This window comes from Tenrec ecaudatus, chromosome 13 (genome assembly GCF_050624435.1).
Source record: "Tenrec ecaudatus isolate mTenEca1 chromosome 13, mTenEca1.hap1, whole genome shotgun sequence".
NCBI lineage: Eukaryota > Metazoa > Chordata > Mammalia > Afrosoricida > Tenrecidae > Tenrec > Tenrec ecaudatus.
Window position 1 is genome coordinate 38385274 of NC_134542.1, and position 25515 is coordinate 38410788.

Below are 25515 nucleotides of genomic sequence, written 5' to 3' on the forward strand. Positions count from 1 at the left end.
GCTTTTAGTTGTGAAGAGATATTTGACTGACATAAAAAACACATTTAAAAATCTATATTTCGGTGTGGAATTCGCACCTTAATTTCCATTGCTTTGGGGATGTCTCCATGCATTAGGAGGGCTCTTTGGGTTCTAGACCATAAATGATCTCAAAGATTTACTTGAAAAACAGCACTGTGGTCAGCACTTGAGACAACCCCCCCTTGCCCAGGAATCCTAAAGACCAGCTCCTCCTTACCCTCATCTTTAACTGCTGCAAGACATCTAAATAGAATTTGAAGAGGAAACTGATCATGAGTGTTCTTCGGAATTCCACCATTCCTCCTGGGGCAGAGTCTGGAAGGGTGACTTCATCTAGAACAAGCCTGCAGGCATCACTTAGCATTCTCTCATCCCAGCACCTAGACAGGAAGCAGAAACCCAACCAGGTTGGTACAGCCAGGTATAAAGAGGTTTGCGTTCTCTCGTAGAAAAGTAATTTTAAACCGAAGAATGAAGGTTCATAACATTCCCTTTCTTACACAGCAATATCATCACACAATATCATTATATACACAGCTTTACTTGAAATCTTGCTATTGATAATCATGCACACTTATAGAATGCTCTGGTCTTATAGAGAACAGCTATAGTGCCCTTCCTTTGATGGCAAGGACAACTGTCATTATTCAAGCAGCACATACACACAATGTGGTACACTGTCCCACTCCTATAATTCACCTTCCAATGAGCTGCCGGCAGGACTTAGTTGCACTGAGGGTTGTCGGTCCAACTCCTCCGTAGAAGATGCTGAGGTCTGCAATGGTGTGTGTGCCCTCTTGGAAGAGGACCCGCATGCCAGCATTCACAGTGGCAAGGGCATTTTGTTGACGTGGGGCCTGCCTGAACGCTGACACAAACGCCCACTGGAATGTAACAAGGACATGTTTAAAACGAGCACACCCGTGGAACTATTGCAAGGGTGGTGCAATGAATTCCTGTACTCTGGTGGTTACAACAGGACCACAGTTGCTCACTCTGTAGTTAGCCACGCGCACACACACGCGCGCGCGCACACACACACACACACACACGGTTCTAGCTAAATAGTGTAGACTCGGGCAGAGACATTATGCTTTGCATACCTAAATATATCTGCATGCCTCATAACATTTCTCCTGTATAACCACAGCATCATTTTCAAGCTCACGAGGCTCAACTTGGAGACAATGCTATTATTTTAAGAAGCAGGTCAAGTTCAGAAGGATGAGGTGCTCTATACCAGATCATCGCAGAGCTGCACACAGCAGCAGCCCCACTCTCTCCTTGAGGGTCGCTGTGAGTTGGCACTGGCATGACGGCAGGGCGTTTCGTTTATCGCCCACATGCCCTCTCCTGCTGAGCGAGCGCCAGTTGAGGAAGAAAGAGACTGCACTGAGGTGTCATCCTCACAGTTCTTGGTCTCCTTTATTCTAGAAGAGCCTCTCAGCCCTCTCTCTCCCGCTTTATTTTTCTTCTTGAGGTTGACATTTGTGGCGATTCATAGATCAGTTATTTTGCAGATTGTCCCTCACTGGCTCATCTGATCATTTTGTGTGAGTTGATTCTGGTCAAGCATACACTTTGGGGCTAGAAAGAATACAACACAGATGATGTTGTCTTGGACCAGCTGCTTTATTTCCCTCAAACTATTCCAGACATCCTCATGGATGCCTTTTCCCATCTCCTCCGACAGCACTTCCGTGGAGTCATGAAAGCCTATGAGTAGACTCAGACTCAGAGCAATCCTACAGGTCCAGTACAACTCCCCTCCTTGGGTTTCGGAGGCTGTACATCTTGAAAGGAGCAGAAAGCTGATCTTTCTCCCAAAGAGCAGCTGGTGGGTTTGAACTGCGCTTCAATGCATAGCTAACTCAGGATGTGACCAGGGGTCCCTGAATAAAGACGGCTCATTTGAACCCAGCCCATCTCATACCCAAAGTGAGAATCATACCCCTAGACCAAGTCATAGCACCCCTGAACTAACCAGTGGAGATAGTGCATGCTGGCGCCTGCTGATCAAGAGTAAGTTAACAATAGGCGTCTTCAATTAATGTTATTCTTCCCATAATCTCTGAAAGGTTGATATGAGTTTTAGCATAACATTTAGACTATCAACACTAGAGGGCACCCGGGACTCCCTGGGAGGCACATATGGTTACCTCTGCGCCGCTAACCTGGGCCGGTGGTTTAAGATCTATCCAGAAGCACTTCAGAAAAAGTGCGTGGTGATCTACTTCCAAAATCACCAGTGCCTGAACGCCCTACGGAGCAGAGTCATCCGCAGATGCAGGTGGGGCCACTGTCAGTGGTTATCACAGGTGGGGCCACTGTCAGTGGTTATCACAGGTGGGGCCACTGTCAGTGGTTATCGCAGGTGGGGCCACTGTCAGCCACAGCAATGGCTTTTTGTTTTGGAAGACATCTAGAAATATTTTTGGTAAATGATGGTGGTCATGTATTTGTAGTCCTATGGTACTTAGTAGAATTTCATAAATATTGAGTATGTAAGTATGTAAGGTGCCCTGATGGCACTGTGAGGTAGGCACTGAAGTGCTAACCACAGGGTTGGTAGTTCAGACCCAGCAGCTGCTCTGTGACAGAACAATGAGGCTGGCTGCTCCCATGAAGAGTCACAGTCTTGGATACCCTTTACAGGGTTGCTATGAGCCAGAATCAAGCCGATGGCCATGGGTGAGGGGGTATATTACATCACAGGAAAGTTTGAATGAAATGAGAGTACTGCTCTTCTGCGTTCCAGCAATGGTGACTGGTTTTGTTGGTGGAACTGGTCTGAGGCTCCAGAACTGAGTTGCCATAGTAACAGCCACACTTGTTTTTGCTTCTCTATTTGGCTTATGGAGATTACTGTTAAACATAAAGCAAGCCAATTCAGTGTTTTTGGACCTCTCTTCCCCCATACAATAAGGTTATTGGCCATTTTCAATTATGTGTGTGAATCCAAGGATCCTAGGCTTTTTGTTTTCCAAGAAATATATCCATATAAATCAATGTCTTCATGCTTTCTAATGAAGCAGATGGATATCTAACCTGATATTGTTTACACTCAGGCATGTACAAAATGCTGGCTGAAACCTCTACTTTCTTATACGAGGGGGTACCCAACAAAACCTGGGATATTTTCCCAAAGCTATGTACTTCTTCTTCTTTTTTTACAAAACAACCTTATCATCTTCAAAGTACTCTCCATTACACTTTATACATTTGTCAAATCTGTGACTCAGTCCTTGGAAACATTTTTCAAATTCATCTGTTTGCATGGCTGACAGGACCTCCCTTCTTTTTTTTTTTCTTCCCCTCTTCTTCATTGACAAGTTGCTGTCCTTTCATCCCATCTTTTCAATCAAGAAAACAAAAAGAAATTGCACGGAGTGAGGTCAGGTGAGCAAGGTGTGTGGGGCAAGAGAGGCATGTTGCTTTTTTTCAAAAACTGGTGCACTGTAGTGGCTGCATGAGCAGATGCATTGTCGTGATGGCAAAACCAGCCTCCCGTCTGCCACAAATCTGGTCTTTTTTGTTGCACACCATTATGCAATCTTTTCAGAACCTCTAAAGAGAAAACTTAATTAATAGTCTGCCCTGGTGGAACGAACTCCAAAGGCACTCACTACAAGTGAACATTTTCATCTGTTCGGAAGTTGACGGGGGTCCAGAATGAGATTTGTCATCAATCAACATTTCACCTTTTTTGACATAAGAAAAGCACTCGTACACTTGAGTTTTTCCCATAGGACTGTCCTTGTAAGCCTTGTCCTTGTTGTGTTCAACATCACAACAGTTTCTGCGGCATTTTTCCTGATCTGGAATCAAAATTTAACACCTGCACGCTATCCTCTTAAATTGGCCATCGCAAAAAAAAGAGAGAGAGAGAGATTTGAGTGACATTGCTTTTATGAAAAAATTGTTGACTCTACCCAGCGAGAACGTTTCCAGGGGACGCCACTGGGGTACTAACTCAGAGCGAGTTGCTCAGTGCTCGCCTAGAGGCTTACTGTGAAAGCTCTGCTCTGTAGAGATTATTGAATTGGTGAATATTTGCGTGTGTATATTTTCACCACAATAAAGCAATAACACAACTATTAGACAGGTAAAAGTAGATACCCTGCAGCTGATCATCTCGTACCTTTTCTGAGACAGGAATAAAGACAGAAATTAAGACTTGCTCCGGTTTAAGGTTTGCATCTGTTTTTCCAGCAAGAAAATGATTATTTAAAGGAATTTGCTGTGCTCCCTCTGGAAGGAAAGAAAAATCATTTCATTTGACTCGGCAAGCGGGACTACTGAAATGGCTTTCTGTGTGACAACACCCAGAAGTCCTCTGATGATGAAAACGCATTCCAAAGTGAAAGTGAACCAAGAGCTGGAAAGAAGAGACTCCAGATGTAAAGACGCCACAAAGACATGTTGGCCCCTGCCTGGGGTTTCGGGGCAAACCTATCTTCTGCCTGTACTACCACAGAAGGCTTCCTCCGGCTTGGAGGAGACAGTGCACCAAGGCTGCAGAGTGGCACGTCTGGGGCCCAACGATCTGAACCTGACAAGAACAGACGGGTGCATGTGGGTGAGTTGGGAGAGCTGAAAGGTTGGGAGTGGGAGGGTAGTAAACATGGACAGAGTTCACATGAGAACAACGACATCGATGAAAGAAATACGCATGACAACAACAACACCAGTAAGTGAAACACAGCTATAAAGCCATGTGATTCCTTTGAACAAGATTCCTGAAATACAGACGGACAAATAAGTGGTGTCCCCTTGAAGTGGTCCCCTTGGGAGAGATTCTACATTCATGTCAGTAATGCTGTCCTCCTCAAGACATGTTAGGGACTCTCCACGGGGGTGGTCCTTACAGAGCCCATGGCCTCCGTGGTGCAAACCCTGATCCCTGGAAGGTGGGCGTGATCTGTGGTGCAAGGTCAGAAGCATTCAGAAGCCGGCGAGGAGGATAAGGCACGGATTGAATGGATTGGGGGCTGTTTTGAGTCAGATGTCAAGTGCAAAGGAGACTGATTTTTCTCTGTATTTTGCAAACCCAGAGATGTTCTGCTTGGTTTTCATTTCAACACGCAAGGGCCACTTTCCAAGCCTAGGCCTGCTAGGCCTTCCCTTTCAAGTAAATTTGCCCGACAAGGTCAGGATGAAGGGAGCTGCTTTATAGAAAGAAGGCCACGTAAGATACATTATGAGCCTTAATAGGTCTCTTAGAGATTCCATGTGACTTATAAAAGCTCCCGTAAAATGTACTGCAGTGCACTCTGAATGGCTGCTAACAGGAAGGGTGATGGTCCAGCTCCCCCTGGAGGCACCGTGGGAGAAAGGCTGGCCATTCTACTTCCCAAAACGCAACCTTCGCAAATCCTATGCAGCACAGTTCTACTCTGACAACCTGAGGTCTCTAAGGGTCAGAATTGACTGACGGTAACTGGTGCTGGTATTGGTATGTCTATTCAAAATGTAAATGATCTCTTCAGGTTCAAAATCTATAAATCCATGGCAAAAATAATTCATGACGCTCTTAGGATACATCCTGCCTCTAACATAAACTCTACACTCTAGTCCACTGTAGCCTTGACATAGAACACTAATCATACGTTTATTTCAATTACAAGTGTTGTATCTACTGATGCTGACTAGATCAGAAGAAAGACAAGTTGAGGAACTCTCACCTTTGTTTCCTCATCACCTGGCGTGTTTCCTTTCTACCTGCTAGTCTCATGGTCTGTGGATACAGTTAGCGCTCTATCCAGGAACTTACATGTGGGGTTCATGTGGTCCCCCAATTCTCTCTGTGTTGTGTTTACACAATTGACGTTGGTAGTTACGAAGGAATTCAGCAACTCACCTATGGAAGCAACGTTGAGGATGCAATTGCCTACACCCAAAATGGGGTTGAGATCAGAAGTTGGAAGTCTGCTCACAATATGGCCTCCTAAGGACTAAAGGAAAGAGACATGAGCACCATAGGGCTTTCCCCACGGGGAGTGCTGAATTACGTAGACACTGATGCTCCCACGCAGTCTAACTAGGCAATTAGAATTCTAAAATGTGGGCATAGATGTGAAATTTTTGTGCATATTCTAGAATATTTTAGAGGCATTTGGAAAGAGTGGTGACACTCTGGGCTGTGACCCATAGGGTCAGCAGTTCAAAACCACCAGTCAGCTCTGTGGGAAAAAAACGGCCCTTCTACTCCTGTAAACAGTCACCGTCTCAGAAACTCACCGAGGGGCAGTTCTACCCGCTCCGATAGGCTTTGCTCGGAGTCGGCATCGACTTGATGGTAGTGAGTTTGGTTTTATTTCCTTTACTGATTTACAAAGCAGGAACTATGAAGACCAGAAGTGAAAAATAGTTCAATGCCACTACTTCCAGTTTCTGAGTTAGCAGGGTCTGGAATTAAGTTAAAGGGAATAACTTTGGGTATGTGCAGCTTGAACAGTGGGGGTGAGAGGTGGAGGGGGGGGGTGGCATGGCTATTTTATGTTTTAAATAGCATCCATTGGCTGCACACAGAGCTGACAGGCAAACCAAAATTCTCAAGGGAGGCAGGCAGAGGAGAGATGTCCTGTGGACAAGACACAAAGGCAGCGGCGGTAGGTTCCTTATCTGACGGGCTGCCTTAGAGGATGGAATTGTAGACAGCATGCCTGCTATCACCTTCACCGGTTCAAAGCCCTCCTCTACAAATGCAGTCATGCCATGTGAACTTCACAGGGCCCAAAGGAGGCCAGCCGGAACACCGAGTCACACTGACCACAAAAGGACCCTCCCGACAGAGAATCCCAACAATTCTTTCACACAGAGGGGCCGAGCGCTAACAAGGATCCCTCTGCTTCATGTCATCATTTACAGTTATTTACAAGCTTGTTATCGCTTAGAGACCTTTGTTATTCTAGGATAGCTGTTAAGCTATCAGCTATTTTAGTGGGCTGAGTAAATTGGGTGGTATTCATTCCTACGTATTACAAGGTCAGTGATTCTCCCATGAACACAATTTTTATCTTTAGAAGGTAATAAATTCAAGGACTTTAATTTATGAATTAATTTGATAAATTAAAGGAATAAATAAAATTAGTTAATTTTAATCTGGGTCCTGTTGAAGACAGATTGCAACTCATGAATCGACACACAAGAGAACACTGCCTGATCTCAGACCTCCTCATGGTTGTTATGTTTGAGCCCATTGGATTGGCCTGGGGAGATCTTTGATGGACAATTACAATGGGAATCCTGGGATCGCTGGTGGACACACCATGCAGCATCTCCCCTTCAAGTCCTCTCCATGCTGACACACATGGTGTATGCTTCCAGGATCTGAAATGAGGCAACCCACTCCATCCAGGCCCAGGACCATGCAGAGCATGTGTGAGCAAACAACACCGACATGGGACGGTACAGCGTTCCTCTCTGAAGCGAGCCCTGCATCCAGAGAGCAGGCGGAGGAGAGAGCTTACTGCCATGTTTCGGATCTGTTGTCCCGCCAGGGTTCTCAGGTGTTTCAGAAGAGCACGGTAGGTCTGGGTCCTCTCCTCTGGGAGCTTCCACACCACATCATCCAAGATGTCCTTCACTTGGGCCAGGCTGAGGCCAGCCCCTAAGGTAAGCCCTAAAAATAAGGCATCTTGGTTAATATTCTGTAAACTGGAAAGAAAGAAGACACTGAAGTAAGAAACAAAGCAAACGAATTGCCAGTGAGTTGGTTCCAACTCAGGGCCACCATAGAGGAGAACTGCCCCCGTAGGGCTCCGAGGCTAAGCTCTTCGTGTGCGCACCGGGCTGCACATCCTTCTCCATGCAGTGCTGTGGGGTGAGCATCACCAACCTTTGGCTTAGCAGCTGAATGATTCGTTGGTGGGCCACCAGGGCTCCTTAGAATGTTTATGCTGTCGATAGGTACAGTCCACTCGGTTCTGACTCACAGTGACCCTATGCACAACAGAACGAGACACTACCTGGACCAGGGCCATGCTCACCTTGCTATGTTTTGAGCTCCCTGCTGCGGCCTGTGTATCGGTCCATCTGGACAAGGGTTTTCCTTTCTCTCTATGGCCCTCCCCTTTACCAAACATGATGTCCTTTTCCAGGGATTTGTCTGTCCTGATAATATGTCCAATGTATCTTCCATTCTAAGGAACATTCTAGCTGAACTTCTTTAAAGACAGATTTGCTTGTTCTTCTGACAGTCCATGGTCCTTTCAAGATTCTTTGCTAAGGCACTAAACCAAACGCATCCAGTCACCTCTGGTCTTTCTTATTCTTGGCCAGCGTTCATAAGCATAGGAGGGGATTGAACATGCCACAGTGGGTTAGCTGTACCTTAGTCCACAGAGTGCTCTTTCACACCTCAAAGAGGTCTTTTTTCAGCATTCGCCCAGTGCAGTAAGTTGATTTCTTGACTGCTGCTTCCACGATGCTTGGTGCAGTAGAGGAGCAGCGCAGAAGAGGAAGGCCCCTGGGGAGGTGGTGGGACCAGGGGCTGTCACAATGGCGAGGGGCTCAAACATAAGCCATTGTGAGGAGAGCGCATAACCGGGAAGCATTTCATTCTGTTCCGCATGGAGCCACAAGGATTCAGAACCAACAACGACCCCCTTGAATGTGCATGGACTGTGGATCCAAGTAAAACGAATCCTTAAAAACCACTCTGTCTTCTCTGTGTAGAAGGATGCTGCCCGTTGGACCAGTTGCGAGGCTGTGTGTTTTCTTCCTGTTGAGTCCTAATCCACACTGAAGTCTGATCTTCCCCAGGGAGAAAGAAGGTGGAGTCGAGTGCGGGTCACAGGTTGTGAATGAGCCTTCCTCTCATCCCGCATCCCATCCCACCTGGCACTTCGGTTCTTTCTCACATCAGCGAAAACGATTCGTGGGCTGGAAAGCCATTGTCCCCGTTCACAAAGCTCCCCTTTTTCCAGACAAACCAATTCACCCATGTCCCAAGTGTCTCCCTATTCGGAGGAGAGGAGAGTTGTGGAATTGGAAAGACCCAGTGGACTAGTGGGTCCTTAAAACATCAGAAGACCAGAAGATGCTGAGGCCGGAAGAACTCGCTGCCGCTTGGTTACCAACTGCTCTCACAGGGATCACAATAGAAGGTTTAAAATAGAAAGAGAGAAAAATATAGGGGGAACCCCAAATTATGAAAATGACCTTATTGGTTGGGTTGAGACTAGTAGAACTCCAAAGACTGTTGCTCTCAGTCATCCTTCAGGTCCAAAACCGAACTCAGGCCCATGTTAGGATTTCAGCCACTTAGGACCAAAAGGGCAGCGTTCCTCCAAGGATGAAGTGGAGAGCATTAGGGAAAGGGGCAGGGAGGTGGGGTGAGCAAGGTGCATTAAGGGATTGCCACGATTGGGGAGAAACAACATGTGTATGAATTATTAAAGTAAAATGATATAAAACCAACGATCTACTCCTTCACCTAATTCACAATAAAAACTTTTTGTTGTTGCTGTTGTTTTGTTTTTTTTAAATGTCATCCATCCCCTTACAGAAGGGTCGTGGGGAGGAGATGAGTCAGTCAGTGTGCAGTGTAGCAACGATGAAACATACAACTTTCTTTTAGTTCCTAATAGCTTCCTACCCCACCTCCACTAGCATGATCCCAATTCTACCTTACAAATCTGGCTAGACCAGAGGATGTACACTGGTACAGATAGGAAATGGAAACACAGGGAATCCAGGACAGATGATCCCTTCAGGACCAGTGCTTAGAGTGGTGATAGGAGGGTGGGGTGGAAAGGGGAAACCGATTACAAGGGTCTACATATAACCTCCTCCCTGGGGACAGACAACAGAAAAGTGGGTGAAAGGAGATGTCGGGCAGTGTGAGATATGAAAAAATAATAATTTATAAATTATCAAGAGTTCATGAGGGAAGGGAGAGCGGGGAGGGAGGGGGGAATTGAGGAGCTGATACCAAGGGCTCAAGCAGAAAGCAAATGTTTTGAAATTGATGATGTCAACAAATGTACACATGTACTTGACACATTGGATGTATGTATGGATTGTGATGAGTTGTACAATCACCCCTGCCCCTGCAATTGTTTTTAAATATCATCTTTGGAAACGTATGAGGCAGCTCTCCTATGCAAGGAGTTAGAATTGACTCAGTAACGACACGTCTGGTTTGTGTATGCAATTCCTCGTGATCAGCACTGAACACAACCCCCTAAGGGGCCCTCCAAGTAGATGCCAAGACCACTGTGTGCCGGACAAGGTTCTAAGGCAGAAAGTGCAGACAGTCTCTCCCAGGAAGCCAGTGGTCTAGCAGGAGAGGACAACTGTACCGGGATCAATGAGTAAGTTCATCACGTGGTGATGTCAGAGGCAGTAGAGCTTCCCAGTAATTCCAGAGCCAGCTCCGTGGCTACAAAGCAGTGCAGTGTCTAAAGTGCCTAAGACAGTGTTTAGGGAATCTTTTCAGGAAATTAAACATTTCCAACTACCTCTCTTTTTACCCTTACCTTAAAGTCACATGTTTTTTAAAAAGCATTTAAAATATATTTAATTCACAATTTCTGCTGTTATGAAGAACCTCACAGTGTGGTTGGCGGTCCACAAATTGTTTAGTTTGTTGCGCCTTCACGCGCTCAGCAGAGGGAGCACTTGCTCTAACGTTGGGAAGTCGGCTAGAAAGCAAACCAACTGAAAAACCCAGCCCCCCCCTTCCCCCCCCCCCCCCCCCCCCGCCCCTGCCATGGACCGGATTCTGCCTCCCAGGGAGCCTGTGGGACAGGATGAAACTGCCCAGTGGGTTTCTGAGATGGTAAGACTTTACGGGAGTAGGAAGCCTCATCTTTCTCCCAATAGAAAGTAAAATTTGGTTCCACACAAACACAGTAAGCTTGAAGCAATCTTGTAGTTCTTTCTCATTAAATAAAGTTTCCCTGCAGTACGTCTTGGAGCTGAGACCGTTTTGGTTAAGGGAGCTGGATTTTCATGTGTGTAAGGAAGTGCAACAAGATGAATTCAGCTTGGACAGACTTCTGTGCTTTGTATGTCGTACTTGGTTAGCATAAGCTAAGTTAGAACAGCTCAGGAACTCAGGACTTAAGTGTATTTGACCTGTTACACCATATGTCTGTGGCCTAACTTTGGACATTTGTAAACAGGGATCTCTCTGCCCTTTGAAGTTTTAAAATAAACATTTATTCAGACTTCAAAGGAGGCTTACTACAAGCTGTTCCAAGTTCAAAGGTAAAGTAGTTAGATGTCTAATTGAGTTTCTGGGTGAATCCACAAACATTTGCTGAGCTCTAGGTGTGTGTTGAAAATCAATCCTCCAGAGAATGGGCGTTCATCTTTACCCGAACTTTCTGAATTTAGGAGAATATCCTTTCAAAAGATCGCAGACAACCCATATTGCAGTGGAAGCAGGGATCATATGCTCCCCGCCCCCTGTCCCTGAACCTGTGGCTTGGTTTAGGTCAAGTAGCCTTGGTTTTCACTAGCAGAACCCCCTCCAACCCCAGGACCCCCTTATCATATAGGAGAACCCACCTTCTTCAGTGTTTGTCACGACAAACAGTTCCAGAGTCCTTGACGGAGAGAGGATCACTGGATGGACAACTTCTTTGAACTTCATATCAAGCCCTAAACAGTAGAAATATCATCATTAGTCAGAACGAAAACTCAAACCAAACTCACTGCCATCAAGTCAATGGTGGCTCACAGCGACCCTAGAAGACAGGGAGGAACTGCCCCTGTGGGTTTCCAAAGCTGTGACTCGTTGCAGGAGTACAAAACCTCACCTTGCTCCCTCAGAGCTGGCGGGTGGTTTCAAAGGGCTGACCTTGCAGTTAGCAGCCTGATAGATAAGCACCAGGGCTCCTGGAGAGAAAGAAGCTATCTAGGTTGCTGTTTACAAATATCACAATGACTTAGGAGAGGCTGTTAAGGCTAATAAATTAAACTAAACGAACCCAATGGTGTTGGGTCGCCCTACAGGACAGGTAGAATTGTGGTTTCGGAGGCTATAAATCTTTACGGAAGCAGATAGCCCCACGTAGTGGACCTTTGGGTGCAGCTGAGCGCTTTAACACTGTGCCACCTGGGCTCCTCATGAGCCTAATAAACGAACAGGGGAAAAAGCAGAGGCTTGGACAGAGAGGTTTGTTTTTCTCCTCTGTAATTTCCCTGATATTTGAAATGAGTTTGACCTTTGTTATGAGAAAATCGAAGGCGAGACATCTCTGTTTTACTGTATACTGGTGCCTACAAGAATGGAAGCTCTAAGCCAGAAATACCCAGTTGTATTCAAGAGTTGTGCAATCCGCTGCCACTGAGCGGACTCTGGACAGGGCGCCTGTCAGCCATAGTAGAAGTGCCTGCTGTGGGTTTCTGAGACTGTACATCTTTGTGGGACCAGAAAGCTCCAGTTTCCTCCTGAGGAGTGGCTTGTGGGTTCGAACTGCTGACCTTATGGTCAGCAGCCTGATGAGTAACCCAGCCACCAGGGTGCCATCAAGAGTTGTTTAGGGGGAGGCCAAATTGTTCTTTAGGGACCAGAGAGATTAATTGCATAGCAAGGTCCTCTCAAGTGGGCGAGCGGGTGAGTTTGAATCCCCCGACGTACACTTTGACTGACGAGCAGGCCCACAGCGCTGGGCTCCTTGCCCTGACTTGGCTTTTCTCCCTAAGAGGTGGGCAGTGTGGCCTCTTCACTACTCACCGACACACGTGTTCCCCAGCACGAGCGGGGCTTTGGGAAACTTCCTTTTCAGCCCCAGCAGGTCATTTAGAGTTCCCGGGGAGATCCAGGTCGTCCTTTCCCCATGGAAAGTCAGGACTTTCTTTTGGGGCTCGTCTGCCATTCTCTGCGGTGGAAAATGGCACGTTTCATGTTGATGACAGAGAAGAACCCCCTAGAATTTATTACAGCTCATAAGCAGAGACAAAAAGGAATGGAACACACATTTGGAACGCAGACCTAATCAATTAATAATTAAACTCACTGTTTTGCATATTATTTTCCCATCTCTTAGAACTTAAAAGGAACTAAGTGAATTTTAATTAAATCTGAATTAACAAATAAGCACGAATCTTATGTACTAGGATGAATTTTCTAACAGCCAATACCCAAGGGCAGAGAAAATCGTTGACTAAGTTTCAAATCACGATAAGAGTGTCAACCAAGAATTAACTCTGTGTGCACTGAAGTGTCTGCGCTCTTTCTTATCGGGAGCACTGAGAAAGTAGGGAAACCAGGAGAGAAGAGTACACCAGGAGCACACCGGGGGATGGGGCGCCAGGTTGTAAGCCCAGCCTTGCCTCTAAGTAGCTGGGTGAATTCAAGCAAACCATGAGGGCTCTGGGTTTGGCTTGGCTCTATCTACTAATTAGAGACGGCTAGGCACGGTGATGCAGGGAACTCTTTGGGCTCTCAGAGGCCAGACTTGTATGGGCTAAGGCAGAGTGTTTTGCTGATGAGCAGAAGTTTGGTGAAAGCCAGAGTTTTTAAAGGCAATGGGGACCTTCCTTTGAGCAAAGCTGAAAGGATTCACAATGACAAACAGGGCTTTCCTCATTTAGCAGAAGTAGCTCATGAACAGATTAAACCCCTGCCCCCCGCCCCCGCCCCATCTAACTCTCTAAAGACAATGGCCCTGCAGGTGAAACTGGATAAGTAGACTGATAAGCTGTGGGGGGGGGGAGCTAAAACCCTCCCTGTCGCTGAGTCAATTCTGACTCATAGGGACTCTATAGGAGACCGTATAACTGCCCCTTTAAGTCTCGGAGACTATAACTCTTTACAGGAGTAGAAAGCCTCAACTTCTCTGGTGGAGCAGTTGATGGTTTTGAACTGCTGACCTTGAAGTTAGCAGCTCAATCTGTAACTCACTATGCCACCAGGACATAGAGACCCAAATGGACTGATAGGAAATAAATATTCATGAGAGTAATTTGCAAATAGTTGACCATGCTTAGCTCTGTGGCCTTTCTCCTGACTTCTTTATTTTTTTCTTAATGAACTTCTAATTTTGACTCTGTGTATGGATCCTATGATATAGTTATATTTTCGAAGGCTAAAATTGTTCATAATCCCTATCAGGGTAATCAAACACGCCACTATTTTTATGGTATTCAGCAATATATATATATATATACATACGGCATTCAAAAAAATGCTCTGGATCTACAATTGCGTGTTCACATGAGTAAGTATGAGAACCACTAATCTAGTCTGAAGGAGGAAAAATTGTGGGGCCCAGAGAGAGGAAGTGACCTAGTTAAGACAACAGCCCTGGCTAAGAGGAACAGGACCAGGCATCTAGAGTCCCAGGCTCCTGCCCCAGAGTCCTCTGAAACAGACATCGTTTCATGCATCTGGGAGACACATGGTTTTGATACTTTCTGCTGGTTAATCATAAACAAGGAAATCATTCCCCAAGTGGGACCTGAATCATTTAGTGTATTTCAAACTAAATGTGAAGCTAAAGTCACCTTTGAAAAAATATTGTGTGCAGCACAATTTTGTTCTTTGTGAGAGCCATCAAAAGGGTCAATCGTTCGGTAGAATTGCTAGGTTTTGAGAAGTTCTCTCAGTCTGAATAATTTCAACAATGAGCAAAAATTGTGGTGGAGGGTGACAGAGGCCATGGAAAAGGAAGGGTAATCAAAGGCAGGTTGGTTAACTAAGGGCTTTTTGAAGCACAGGGACTCTGTAAATGTTGCCTTTACTTTGGTCTTTTGTTGGAAAGGATGTCAGGGAGTTGAGAGGCCTGGGAATGTCGTGGAAGCTCAAGGTCATGAAATAGCCCGATGTTCCTTTCGTGGAGGGTAGGCCAATGGCTGTCAGACTGGACGTAGTAGAAAGATCCCTGGGAGTCTCCAGTACTCTCCAGGACAACCTGAGATCAACCTATCTTTCAATGAATGATGTTATTTGCCTTCTTCATTCTCAATCTCTTAGGAGGGTGCATGGTCGCACAAAGGAATGCAGAAGCAGATAGCAGATTCCAGCTATAGGCTGTTTGTGCTACATCATAAGGGGCCTATTATTACTTTGAAATGAAAAACATGCATTTTCTAGTTTTAATTTGAAAGGCTGTAAATACGAGTAGCAGTGACTCACATAAACAAAAGCACTTTTGGGTCCTTACTGATTTTTCGGAGCAGAGAATGCCTGGCTACACGCTGGGGCTGCGGTGGGGAACATGACGCTCAGCCCTTCTCCCGCCAAGCTGTTGTGGACCACATGGCAGCCATGATCTCAGCAGGAAAAGACCCACTGGGGAATGACAGAGTTCTCAGAGCACAGGGAGCCTCAGCCCCAGGTTTGGAAGGAGGGTTTCCAGGAGAGGTTTCAGAAAGAAAAGAAAGGCTGTCCCTTCATCAGTTCTTTAGGCCTCACTCGTAGCAGCCTCCCACTATTCATTCGGTCTCCCACCTCTGAGTTCCTTATCTTGCTTCTGATTGGATGCTTCCTTACCAGCATTTACACACATCTAAACTCAACTCTATGACAGCGAGTTTGGAGTTTGGGGAAGTGTCTTCCGTGAATGAAGGACAGAACTCCAAAGTCTTCAACCCCAATCCCCTTCCAGCTACTCCCTTCTATTTTTCCCTCCAGCCAGCTAATTATTTAAAGCACTTTTTTCACTTCGCTATCTCCATTTTTTCCCTTTTTCTGCTCTCTTCAACCCACTCATTATTGCTTTTGTTAAAATTAATAGTGGAGTTTCTGTCACTACTTACTGTTTTTATACGACTTGATCTCTCTCTCTTAAAAAATCATTTTACTGGGGGCTTGTACAATTCTTATCACAATCCATCCATCCATCCATTGTGTCAAGAACAGATGTACATTTGCTGCCATCATCATTCTCCAAACATTGAGCCCTTACTATCAGCTGCTCATTTTCTCCCTCCCTCCCCACGCACGCTACCTCATGAACCCTTTGTCATTCATAAATTATGATTATTTTGTCATAAGTTACACTGTCCCACGTCTCCCCCCGCTTTCTTCTCTGCTGTCCATCCCCCAGGGAGGAGGCTATATGTAGATTCTTGTAATCAGCCCCCCCCCCTTTCTATCCCACATTCCCTCCACCCTCCAGGCATCGCCACTCTCACCACTGGTCCCGAAGGAGTCATCTGTCCTCGATTCCCTGTGTTTCCAGTTGCTATCTGTACCTATGTACATCCTCTGGTCTAGCCAGATTTGTAAGTCAGAATTGGGATCATGATAGTGGGGGGGGGGGGGGAGAAGAAGCATTTAAGAACTATAGGAAAGTTATATGTTTCATCGTTGCTTCCCTGCACCCTGACTGACTCATCTCCTCCCCATAACCCTTCAGTAAGGGGTGTCCCGTTGGCTACCAATGGACTTTGAGTCTCCACTCTGTACTCACCCACGTTTTCAATGATATGATTTTTTGTTCCTTGATGTCTGATACCTGGTCCCTTCTGCACCTTGTGGTCAGACAGGCTGGTGTGCTTCCTCCATGTGGGCATTGATACTTCTCAGCTAGATGGCTGCTTGTTTATCTTCGAGCCTTTAAGACCCCAGACACTATATCTTTTGATAGCTGGGCACCATTAGCTTTCTTCACCACATTTGCTTATGCACACATTTGTCTTCAGTGATTATAAAAAGGCACACATTTTTCTTCAACAATCATGTCTGGAAGGTGTGCATTCTAGAATGCCAATTTCATAAAACAACGTGTTCTTGCATTGAGTAAGTGCTCAAGTGGAGGCCCAATGCCCATCTGCTGCCTTAGTACTAAACCTATAAATATATGTACATAGATCTGTTTCTGTACACTCATGTAAATATATTTACATAAGTACATTCCAGTTTTTGGACCTCTATAAATATCCTTTGTCACCTAGTTCTTTCCTCTATTTCCTTTTACTTTCCTCTTGTCCCACTATCATGCTCAGCCTTCATTTGGGTTTCAGTAATTTCTCTCGGTTACTTTGCCCTTGCTGAATCCCTACCAGGCCTCTCACACCCTCCTTGCTACTGATTTTGGATCACTTATTGCTCCCCTGTCCCTGGGCTGGTCAATACCAACCACCTCCTTGGCCCCTCCTGCCCCTCTCCTGTATCCTCCCGGAACCATTGGTCCTATTGTTTTCTCCTCCAGATTATTCATCTAGTCTATCTTATCTAGATAGATCTGTAGAGATAATAATATACATAAAAAATCAAGCTGTAGCAAGATAGGCAATGCATGAGAACACAGCGATGACAACAAAAAAAGAAACCAATTACCCAGAGAATAATAAATTAATTAAAAGAAAAAAATTTTTTTATAAAGAAAAACCTGTAAATAGATCAAGGTCTGATTTTTGACCTCTAGGTGTGTCCTTCAGTCAGGTCCAATGGGGTACCATGCTCTGGCCCCAGAGTCTATCCTTTGTACTCCCTCGGGGGCTCCCTGCTCTGCTCCCATGGTTGCTCTGCCGCACGCTTTTAGTGGTTTGCCTTGGTGTCACAGGGTCAGTCTGGGCCAGTCCCGACCCTGAGTCTCCAGTGTTGCCCCCCTTAGGGCCCTGGGCCATCAAGGGACAGTGTGTCTCGTAGTGGGATCAGCCATATTGTCCACTCTGTCCATTGGCTGTTCAGAGGAGGGATATCGTCCTCCAGGCCTGATGGGCCAGGATGTGCTCCACTCCCTCTTCCTCCCCCTTCATTTGCTCCCATTTGCTCTGATCAAACATGCCCCTCTCCCCTAGCTGCAGCTTCAGTGCTGTCCTCTCAAGTAAATTCTTCTGGGGGGAGGGGCAGTTGTCCACATAGCTGGTATGGAGGCCGGGCCCTCAGGCCCCTCCACTGGCTCCCCACGCCTTGCCGGCACACTGCATTTGTCTGGCGATGTCTCTCTTTTTTACACAGTAAACGACACACTTGTAGGACGCACATATTCAATTCAATCATTCATTCACATTAAAAAGGACGGCTTGATTTCCTACCGACATTTACTACATTTGGTCAGGGCCGTCCACCTGAAACATTTTCTTCGATTGCTCTGGAACACCCAGTCTGCTGATGTTCGTGCCACCTCACTAGTCTCCCCCAATCTTTTGATCCCATTCTTCCTCTTGCACCCACTTGTTAGTTGTGATTCCCAAAGGTTTGGATACAGAGATTCTTCCCAGAGATGCTCTCATCCGAACCCACGGTTTTGATCCAAATGACTTATAAATGTACACCCCCACTCTGCCCTCTCTGGTGTTCTATTTCACACTTCCCTTTGAAGTTTGTACAAGGATGTCAAACTAGTGTGTACAAATCTGAACTCCTGAGCTGCCCTTTCCAAATGATTCTATGTTAGAAACTCTTGCCCAGCATCTCATGTTGCCCACGGAAAGTATAGGGATCACCGATGAACCATCTCTCTCCACCACTTATACTCACTCTGCCCAATTGATGTTACCGGTTACATCACTCTCCCATTTGTCCTTTTCCCCATCTACACACCAGGATACCGCTGTCAGCACGCACCTTTACTTACCTGAGACTTCTTCGACTGCTTTCCCCATACAACAGCCAAAGCGATCTTTCAAAATTTCAAATATGATTATTATTTTCCCCGGCTGAAAATGCTTTAATGGGTCCCCATCATCTGGGTAAAAAGATCTATAGTAAAGATCCATCAATCTTTGGCCTTCACCTCCCTTTTCAGACTCATACTTTGGCATGAGGCTAGAGTTGCGATAAACTTCCAATCGTCCATGTTCTAGGGATTTGGAATTTTTTTTCCCCCTTGAAAATCCCATGTTCTACAAAACTACCTGCTTATGTATATGATGTTCCCCTTGCCGAAAAGTGCTGCTCCAGGTGCCGTTCCTTACCTTTGCCCACTCCCTGATGAGGCCTATTTAGAACTCAAGTTTTAGCCCAAGAGTGCTCTGTGGAGAAGTCTTTCTGAATGTCACCATCAGCCCACTTCTCTATTCTCTGCTAGACTCCCAGAACCCATTCTTAGGTCTCTAGTCCGTAGACCCATCTTCACAGTCTATTGTTAATTTTATCCATCTGTCTCCTCCACTTGACTTAAAGTTCCTCAGAGGTAAGTGTTTAGCCATCTCTGTGTTCCAGTATCTAGTTCAGCGCCAGGGGTTCCCAACCCAAGTTTTGTGAAACAATACAAGTGAGTGAAAGGGATGTCTAGGACAGCGAGTTTTAAAAATAAAGCAAAGGAGTCAGAGAAATGCTTTATGCTTCTGCCATGCTCTTAGGTAATATCAGTGATTCTCAACCTTCCTAATGTCATGACCCTTTCATACAGTTCCTCATGTTGTGGTGACCCCCAACCATAACATTATTTTCGTTGTTACTTCATAACTGTAATTTTGCTATTGTTATGAATCAGGTGTCCCCTGTGAAAGGGTCATTCAACCCACCATGGGTTGCAACCCACAGGTAGAGAACCGCTGTACTAGATGGTGAACTTGTAATTTACCTTTCCTGTTTTGACTTGCACCCTGCATTTTCCTTGGACTCCCACAAATACATTTGTCTGCCAGAATGGGTGCTTGCTGGCACTGCCTGCACTCACTGGGTGGGGAGTTCCTTTCTATGAAAGACCAAAGTCAAGGGGCTCCCAAGTTCCCCCAGGTGACAGGTGTTTAAACATACTCTAGGGCCACACAGCAAGGGACAAACAACTGGAGAAGAATGCACAATGGCATTAAAGAAACAGAAATAAATCAGGAGGAAAAGAGGATACCATACCATCAGTTCAGGTGGAAATATAAATTCCTGAGTTGGGTCCAAGGGTTGAAATTCTTCTTTTTCATACAATTTGGTACAAACCTTGAGAAAAAAAGATGTGTCCATATTTTAGTCTATTTTTGGTAAGCACAAAGTCAAAGGGGGATGACTGCCCTCCCATTAACCAAGTATTGAGTCTCTCCTGTTGGAAGATCCTGGCCTAGGTGCTGGGGGACAAGGGACCGAGAAGTGGGCCAGCCCTTCAATTTCACTCTGGCTGAAGAAAGCTGGGCCTGATCCAGAAGGAAGTTCTGACGCAGCTGCTTAGAACACCCCCCTAGTTGTGGGTGACTCCACTTGTGATGGAATGAAATGGTGCTCAGTCCTGCGCCATCCCGTGATTGGTTGGTTGTGGACCAGAGCGTGGCGATCCGTCGCATTCTCACTGGCTGATTTTCAGAAGGGGCGCAGTAGGCCTTCCTCACTTATCTGTCTCGGTTTGAAAGTTGCTGAAACCTGTTCAGCATCATCGTAACGCACACGGCTCCCCTGCCAGACAGGAAGTCGCTTTGCAGGAGGTGCACTGACATGGAATCGAACCCAGGTCTCATACGTGGAAGGCAAGAATGCTATCACTGGTGAAGTTAAATGTTGGTTTTTTTTTTTAAAGAGCGATACAAATGGTAAGCTCCACAGGAGATCAGAGAGCACGTGGTTGCAGAAGCTTCTTGAAAGGGGAGAAGAGAGGAGATAGCCCGCAGAGACAGATTTTGTTTGTCGCTTATGTGGCGTCGAGTTGATTCCAGTTCATAACGGCCCTGCACATGACAGAATAAAACACTACCTGGTCCCCCGCCATCCTCACAGCTGTTTGGTTTGAACCGATTGGTGTAGCCACTGGGTCAATCCACCCCTTCCAGGGTCTCCCTCTTTTGGCTGCCCTTCTGCTGAACCAAGCATGATGTACTTTGTCAGGGACTCGCCTCTCCTGACAACATGTCCAAAGTATGGCAGATGCAGTCTCTACATCCTCATTTCCAATGAGCCTTCTATTTGTGCATCTTCCAAGACAGACGGGAGTGTGTTCTTCCAGAAGTTCAGGGTCATTGCCATATTCTTCGCTGGTGCTGTCATTTAAATGCATCAGTTCTTCAGTCTTCCTTGTTTCATGTCCAACTTTCACCCGTGTATGAGGAGATTGAAAATACCATGGCTTGTGGCTGGCGCACCTTAGTCCTCAAAGCGACGTCCTTGAGCTTCAAGACTTTAAAGAGATCTTGGCCAATGCAAGATATTTCATTTTTGACTGCTGCTTCCATGAGTGTTTATTGTGGATCCGAGTAAAGTGAATACTTGACAACTTCAATCTTCTCTCCGTTTGTCATGATGCAATCTGTCAGTCTAGTTCTGAGGATTTTAGTGCTCTCTACATTGAGAAACACTCCGCACTGAAGGCAGCCATCCTTGACCTTCAAGCACAGACTTAGAAGGACGTTATTCATGGGGCCTTAGAAAGAAACCAAGTAGATCCTCTTGACTAGAGACTTGTAGGCGATAGAACACTATCATTCCTATTCCCTTTGTGAGCTATCTTTTACCCAGATCAGTTTTAAGGGAAATTCCAAATATCAGTTACTAGAGGGGGCACAATAGCCCAACAACTAGTGTTTACTAAGCAACTGTTATGTGCTAGTCACTGCGTTCAGGGCTTCATCTGCACGTATAATTAATCTTTCCAACAACCTCTTGAAGTAATATTTGTGTCCTAGAAGAAGTTGTGGTTGGGCTGGACGTGACAGGACTGCGGCTTGAGCTGGGTCTTCTCCGGCCAAAGCTGATGGCACCATGCTGGGGCCATCTTTGACTCACGACTTGCAGCCCAAGCACACAGGATCCCTTCTTTTCAGGAAAGCTTGCGTTTGCAGTGGTTGAGAGTCCATGGAAGGAAACGGAAAGGAATAATTGTTCTGAAAACTTTCAAAAGCCCCTCTGCATCCCACCCAAGCCTGGTCAGTGCAGTGGGCTACACTGAAACCGGACAGGAAGCTGTGAAGGAGCCCCAGAGACTTACATTAGCTTTGTTCTCATGTTCACGTTCTTTTTGATTCAAACAACATTTCCCGTCCCTGTTCATTTGGCAGCAAGATGAGCTCTAAAGAAGAAAGCAGGGACGTAAAGGTCCAAAAATCTGGTAGCTTTTGCGTACACCAATACTAACAGTAGTAGTCTTTCTTTCTTTCTTTCTTTTCTTTTTGGAGTTCCAAAACATACTATTTATTACTAGAGTTTCCTAATAACAATTTGTGCTTTATCTTTGAACAAGACTCAGAGTGAATGAATGAATGAATAATTGAACTGTAAAAATAATTATTTGTCAATTAAACATGAAATTAAGGAAATGTAATGTTGCTTGTGGTTCTTTCTTTCTTTTTAATAATTTGATTGGGGGCTCATACAATTCTTATCAAAGTAACTGCAATAGAAATTTTGTAGTGGACTTGATATGTGCTTGGTCTGATTTTTGTAACTTACAGGCATGTTCTTGCCATCACAACCTCTAGAGTTAAGAAAACAGAGGTTTAGAAAGTTTAAGACATTTTTCTAAATTATTTAGAAAGGAACAGGCTCAGAAATTGAAGCTAGGCAGTCTGACAATGGAATTCTGTGGTTATTAATAATAACCATAATTTCTGGATTGTCCATCACTCTCCTGACATTGTTCCGAGAGCTACATATGTATTAAGAGAATCAACCGAAGAAGAATCAAGGCCCCCCACAGGGAGGGGTGAGAAGCAGGCGCCCAAGGGAGGCCTGGCACCCCTTTCAAACCAAACCAAACTGATCTTTGACTTCCCAGTGGACTCCAACTGACACACACCTTCCAGAGCTGAGCATACCTGCCCCATGGGTTTCCATGGGTGTGTTCTATACAGACACTACATCATTCTCCCTCGGAGTGATGCCCGGTTCGAGCCACTGGCATTGCTGGTAGAAGGTAAGTGGTTTAACCATCGTGCCACCAGAGTTCCCTGGCATCCCTAAACTCACCGCCATGGAGCTGATTCCAACCAGAACCACAGTGTCAGAGTAGCACGACCCCGTGGCGTTTCTGAGGCTAGCATCTCCACAGGAGCAGAAAGCCTCATCTTTCTCTTCCCTGGCAGCCCTAGAGTCTCCTAAATTAGAAACATGTCCTTCTGGCCTGAGTTCCACTGAGGGGTTCCTTTGAATTTACCAACCGCTTCAATCGGGGAGTCTGGTGCACATACTTTGTTTCATTGACCCATTCCTCTCACCAAAACCCAGACACACCGTCATCGAGTCAATTCTTACGCACAGTGACCCGGTAGGATGGAGCAGAGTGGCCCTTACATGTCTCTGCCACTGTTCACTCTTTACGGGAGTAGAAAACCTGCTCTTTCTCCTGAACTCAGGGCTCCCGCTAATTAAATTGATTCAAGACTCTTTAAATCCAGGAGGCAACTGAAAATGAAATACTGTCAATGATGGACGTTGCCTAGATTCAATAACATAAATGCCTGGATGGAAGGAAGGCTGGCAACTCAAACCCACCCAACAGCTCTGAGGACAAAAGAGCGGACAGTCTGCCCGCTAAAGATGAAAGCTGACAAAAGGGGACTCTCTCACGGGTGACGGTGAGTCGGAAGTTAGTTCTCCAGAAAACAACTGGCTTTCAAGTTATCGAGGCTTCCCTGGTGTGTGTGTGTGCGCGCGTGTGTGTGTGTGTGTGTGTGTGTGTGTGTGTGTCTGCTAGGGTTTGTAGAGACCGTGAAGCATGAACACAGCTCTCCTGTCTGCCTCGGGTCCTATTAGTACTAATCAGAGATGGAACCATATCTGGAGACAAAGTGACCAGCAGTCTCACAGAATGCCTCACTCTGGCTATGACTCAGCCTGACGCACTGCTGCGATGCAGTGTGAGAAATGGACTCATCTCTCCCAACGCTAGATGTGAGGCAAATGGCCTCATCTGTTTCCACGTAGAATATGCTCCTTGATAGCCATCGCCTCCGAAAGAGCCGCTAAGGGGCTTCCTGTCTGCATTTCTAAGGAAAATATCTAGTCACCCTCCTGAGATGGGCGAACTGGCAAACCGCTGTGCCTCGGAAGCACAATATTGTGTTTTCCTTGAAAAGCAATTCCTGGTGACGGGTGCCAGGCCTTGCAGTTGAGTCCGGGAGAAGCGGGCCCGCGGGATTTCTCAGACTCACAGGACTGAAGCTGCTCGCGCTCTCCGCTATGGGTCTGTAGCCAGTACAGCGGCACAAGTTACCTGGATGGGAGACACAAACAGCGACTCAACACGAAGGCCACTCCGTTTCCCTGTGCTTGACACATCTCCTCTGTTCAAGCCAAGACCTCATTCCTTCACGTGCCTCCCACCATCATGTTCCGAACCAGTAGTGCTTTCTAGATTGAGCTAATGCGTCCAAAGACATAGTTCTGGGGCTGCTTTCTGGAGAAGGGGACAGAGCAGGAAGCAATGAACAGAAAGGACGAGGCGCGGAGGAAACTCAGACAGTGGGTACAAGTGACAGGTCCAAGAGGTGGACATTTGGTGAGCAGAGTCACTGGCTGCCTTGGCGGTAGACGCTATTTCCTGCAAGGCCTTATGTAGTGGGCAGCCTTGCAAGATAGAAGCTATGGCTCCCTCCACACACGACTGCCCAGAGCACAGGTCAGGAGGGATTACTGACCGACCGGGGTGCAGATTTGAGTTCCCTAAACTCAGCATTCGCTTCCCGTAAGGTCCTCTCTGCACTGCTCTATGGCAAACAGGGCTCAGGGAACTGGTGCAAACGCTGGTGCGCCAAGTCTTCCATGGTCCACTCATGGTATTCTCATTTTCCACATGCAAGACCCAGCTTTGTTTTCAACTCTTTCTGTCCATGAAGACTGATGTGTTGCCATGATGCTGGAGAGGTTTCGGCGGAGCTTCCAGACTAAGGTGGACGAGGGAGGAAGACTTGGCAGCTACTTCAGCATATCATAGTTCATGGCAGCGCTACCACATCTTTTTACCCCAGAATCTCCAGGGAGGTTGACCCACTGGCTTGCTGACTAGCAGCCAAGGGCGTAGCCACCGTTCTGCCAGGGCTCCTTTTCAAACAGATGACCCGGGTTCCAATCCCGAGCCAGCCAGCTCCTCCCTATGTAAACGTGGGCAAGATACTCAACTACTTTGTACCTCAGTGCTTTCATCAGGACAGTGATGTCATCATTGAACTGACCTTGGCACTTGTCATGCCTACTATGGAACAAAGCCTGCGACATACAAAGTACTCAACAAAAGTGGTTATTGGAGTGTGTGTCTGTGTGGCGGGGTGTCCAGATAGCCCTGCACAGAGTGGGGGTGCTAGGGAAGGAGTAGTTGCTATGCTGGGACAATGATGCCCACGTTGTCTAATGTTGTTAGGTGTCATTGAGTTGGTTCTGACCCATAGCAACCCAACGTACAACTAAACACGATACTGCATGGTCCTGTGCCAGCCTCACAATCGTTCTGAAGTTTGTGTCCATCGAGGCGGCCAGTGTGTCAGTCCATCTCATCTAGAACCTTCCACGTTTTCACTGCCCCTCCACTTTACAAGCATGACGTAAAGTGCAGGGACTGGTCTATCCTGACAACATGTTCAAAGTATGTGAGATGACGTCTTGCCATCCTGGCCTCTAAGAAGCATGCTTGGCCGTCCTTTTTTCAAGACAGATTTATTTGTCCTTATAGCAGTTCATGGCACTTTCAATATTCTTCTCCAGCACCACAATTCAAATGCATTGATTCTTCT

At 46.2% G+C, this 25515-nt stretch overlaps 1 protein-coding gene across 1 annotated transcript in view; it reads right to left on the reverse strand.

The window, feature by feature from the left end:
• Window positions 1-25515, reverse strand: part of LOC142423839 (aldehyde oxidase 3-like) — a 118841-nt gene that overhangs the window by 80323 nt on the left and 13003 nt on the right. The window contains exons 6-15 of the mRNA XM_075528950.1: window positions 23941-24002; window positions 21780-21860; window positions 19730-19810; window positions 12713-12857; window positions 11542-11634; window positions 7494-7645; window positions 5882-5975; window positions 4163-4272; window positions 721-905; window positions 239-401 (exon numbers count right to left, since the gene is read on the reverse strand). Coding sequence (XP_075385065.1) covers window positions 239-401; window positions 721-905; window positions 4163-4272; window positions 5882-5975; window positions 7494-7645; window positions 11542-11634; window positions 12713-12857; window positions 19730-19810; window positions 21780-21860; window positions 23941-24002 — 1166 coding nt within the window. The remainder of the gene's footprint in view (window positions 1-238; window positions 402-720; window positions 906-4162; window positions 4273-5881; window positions 5976-7493; window positions 7646-11541; window positions 11635-12712; window positions 12858-19729; window positions 19811-21779; window positions 21861-23940; window positions 24003-25515) is intronic.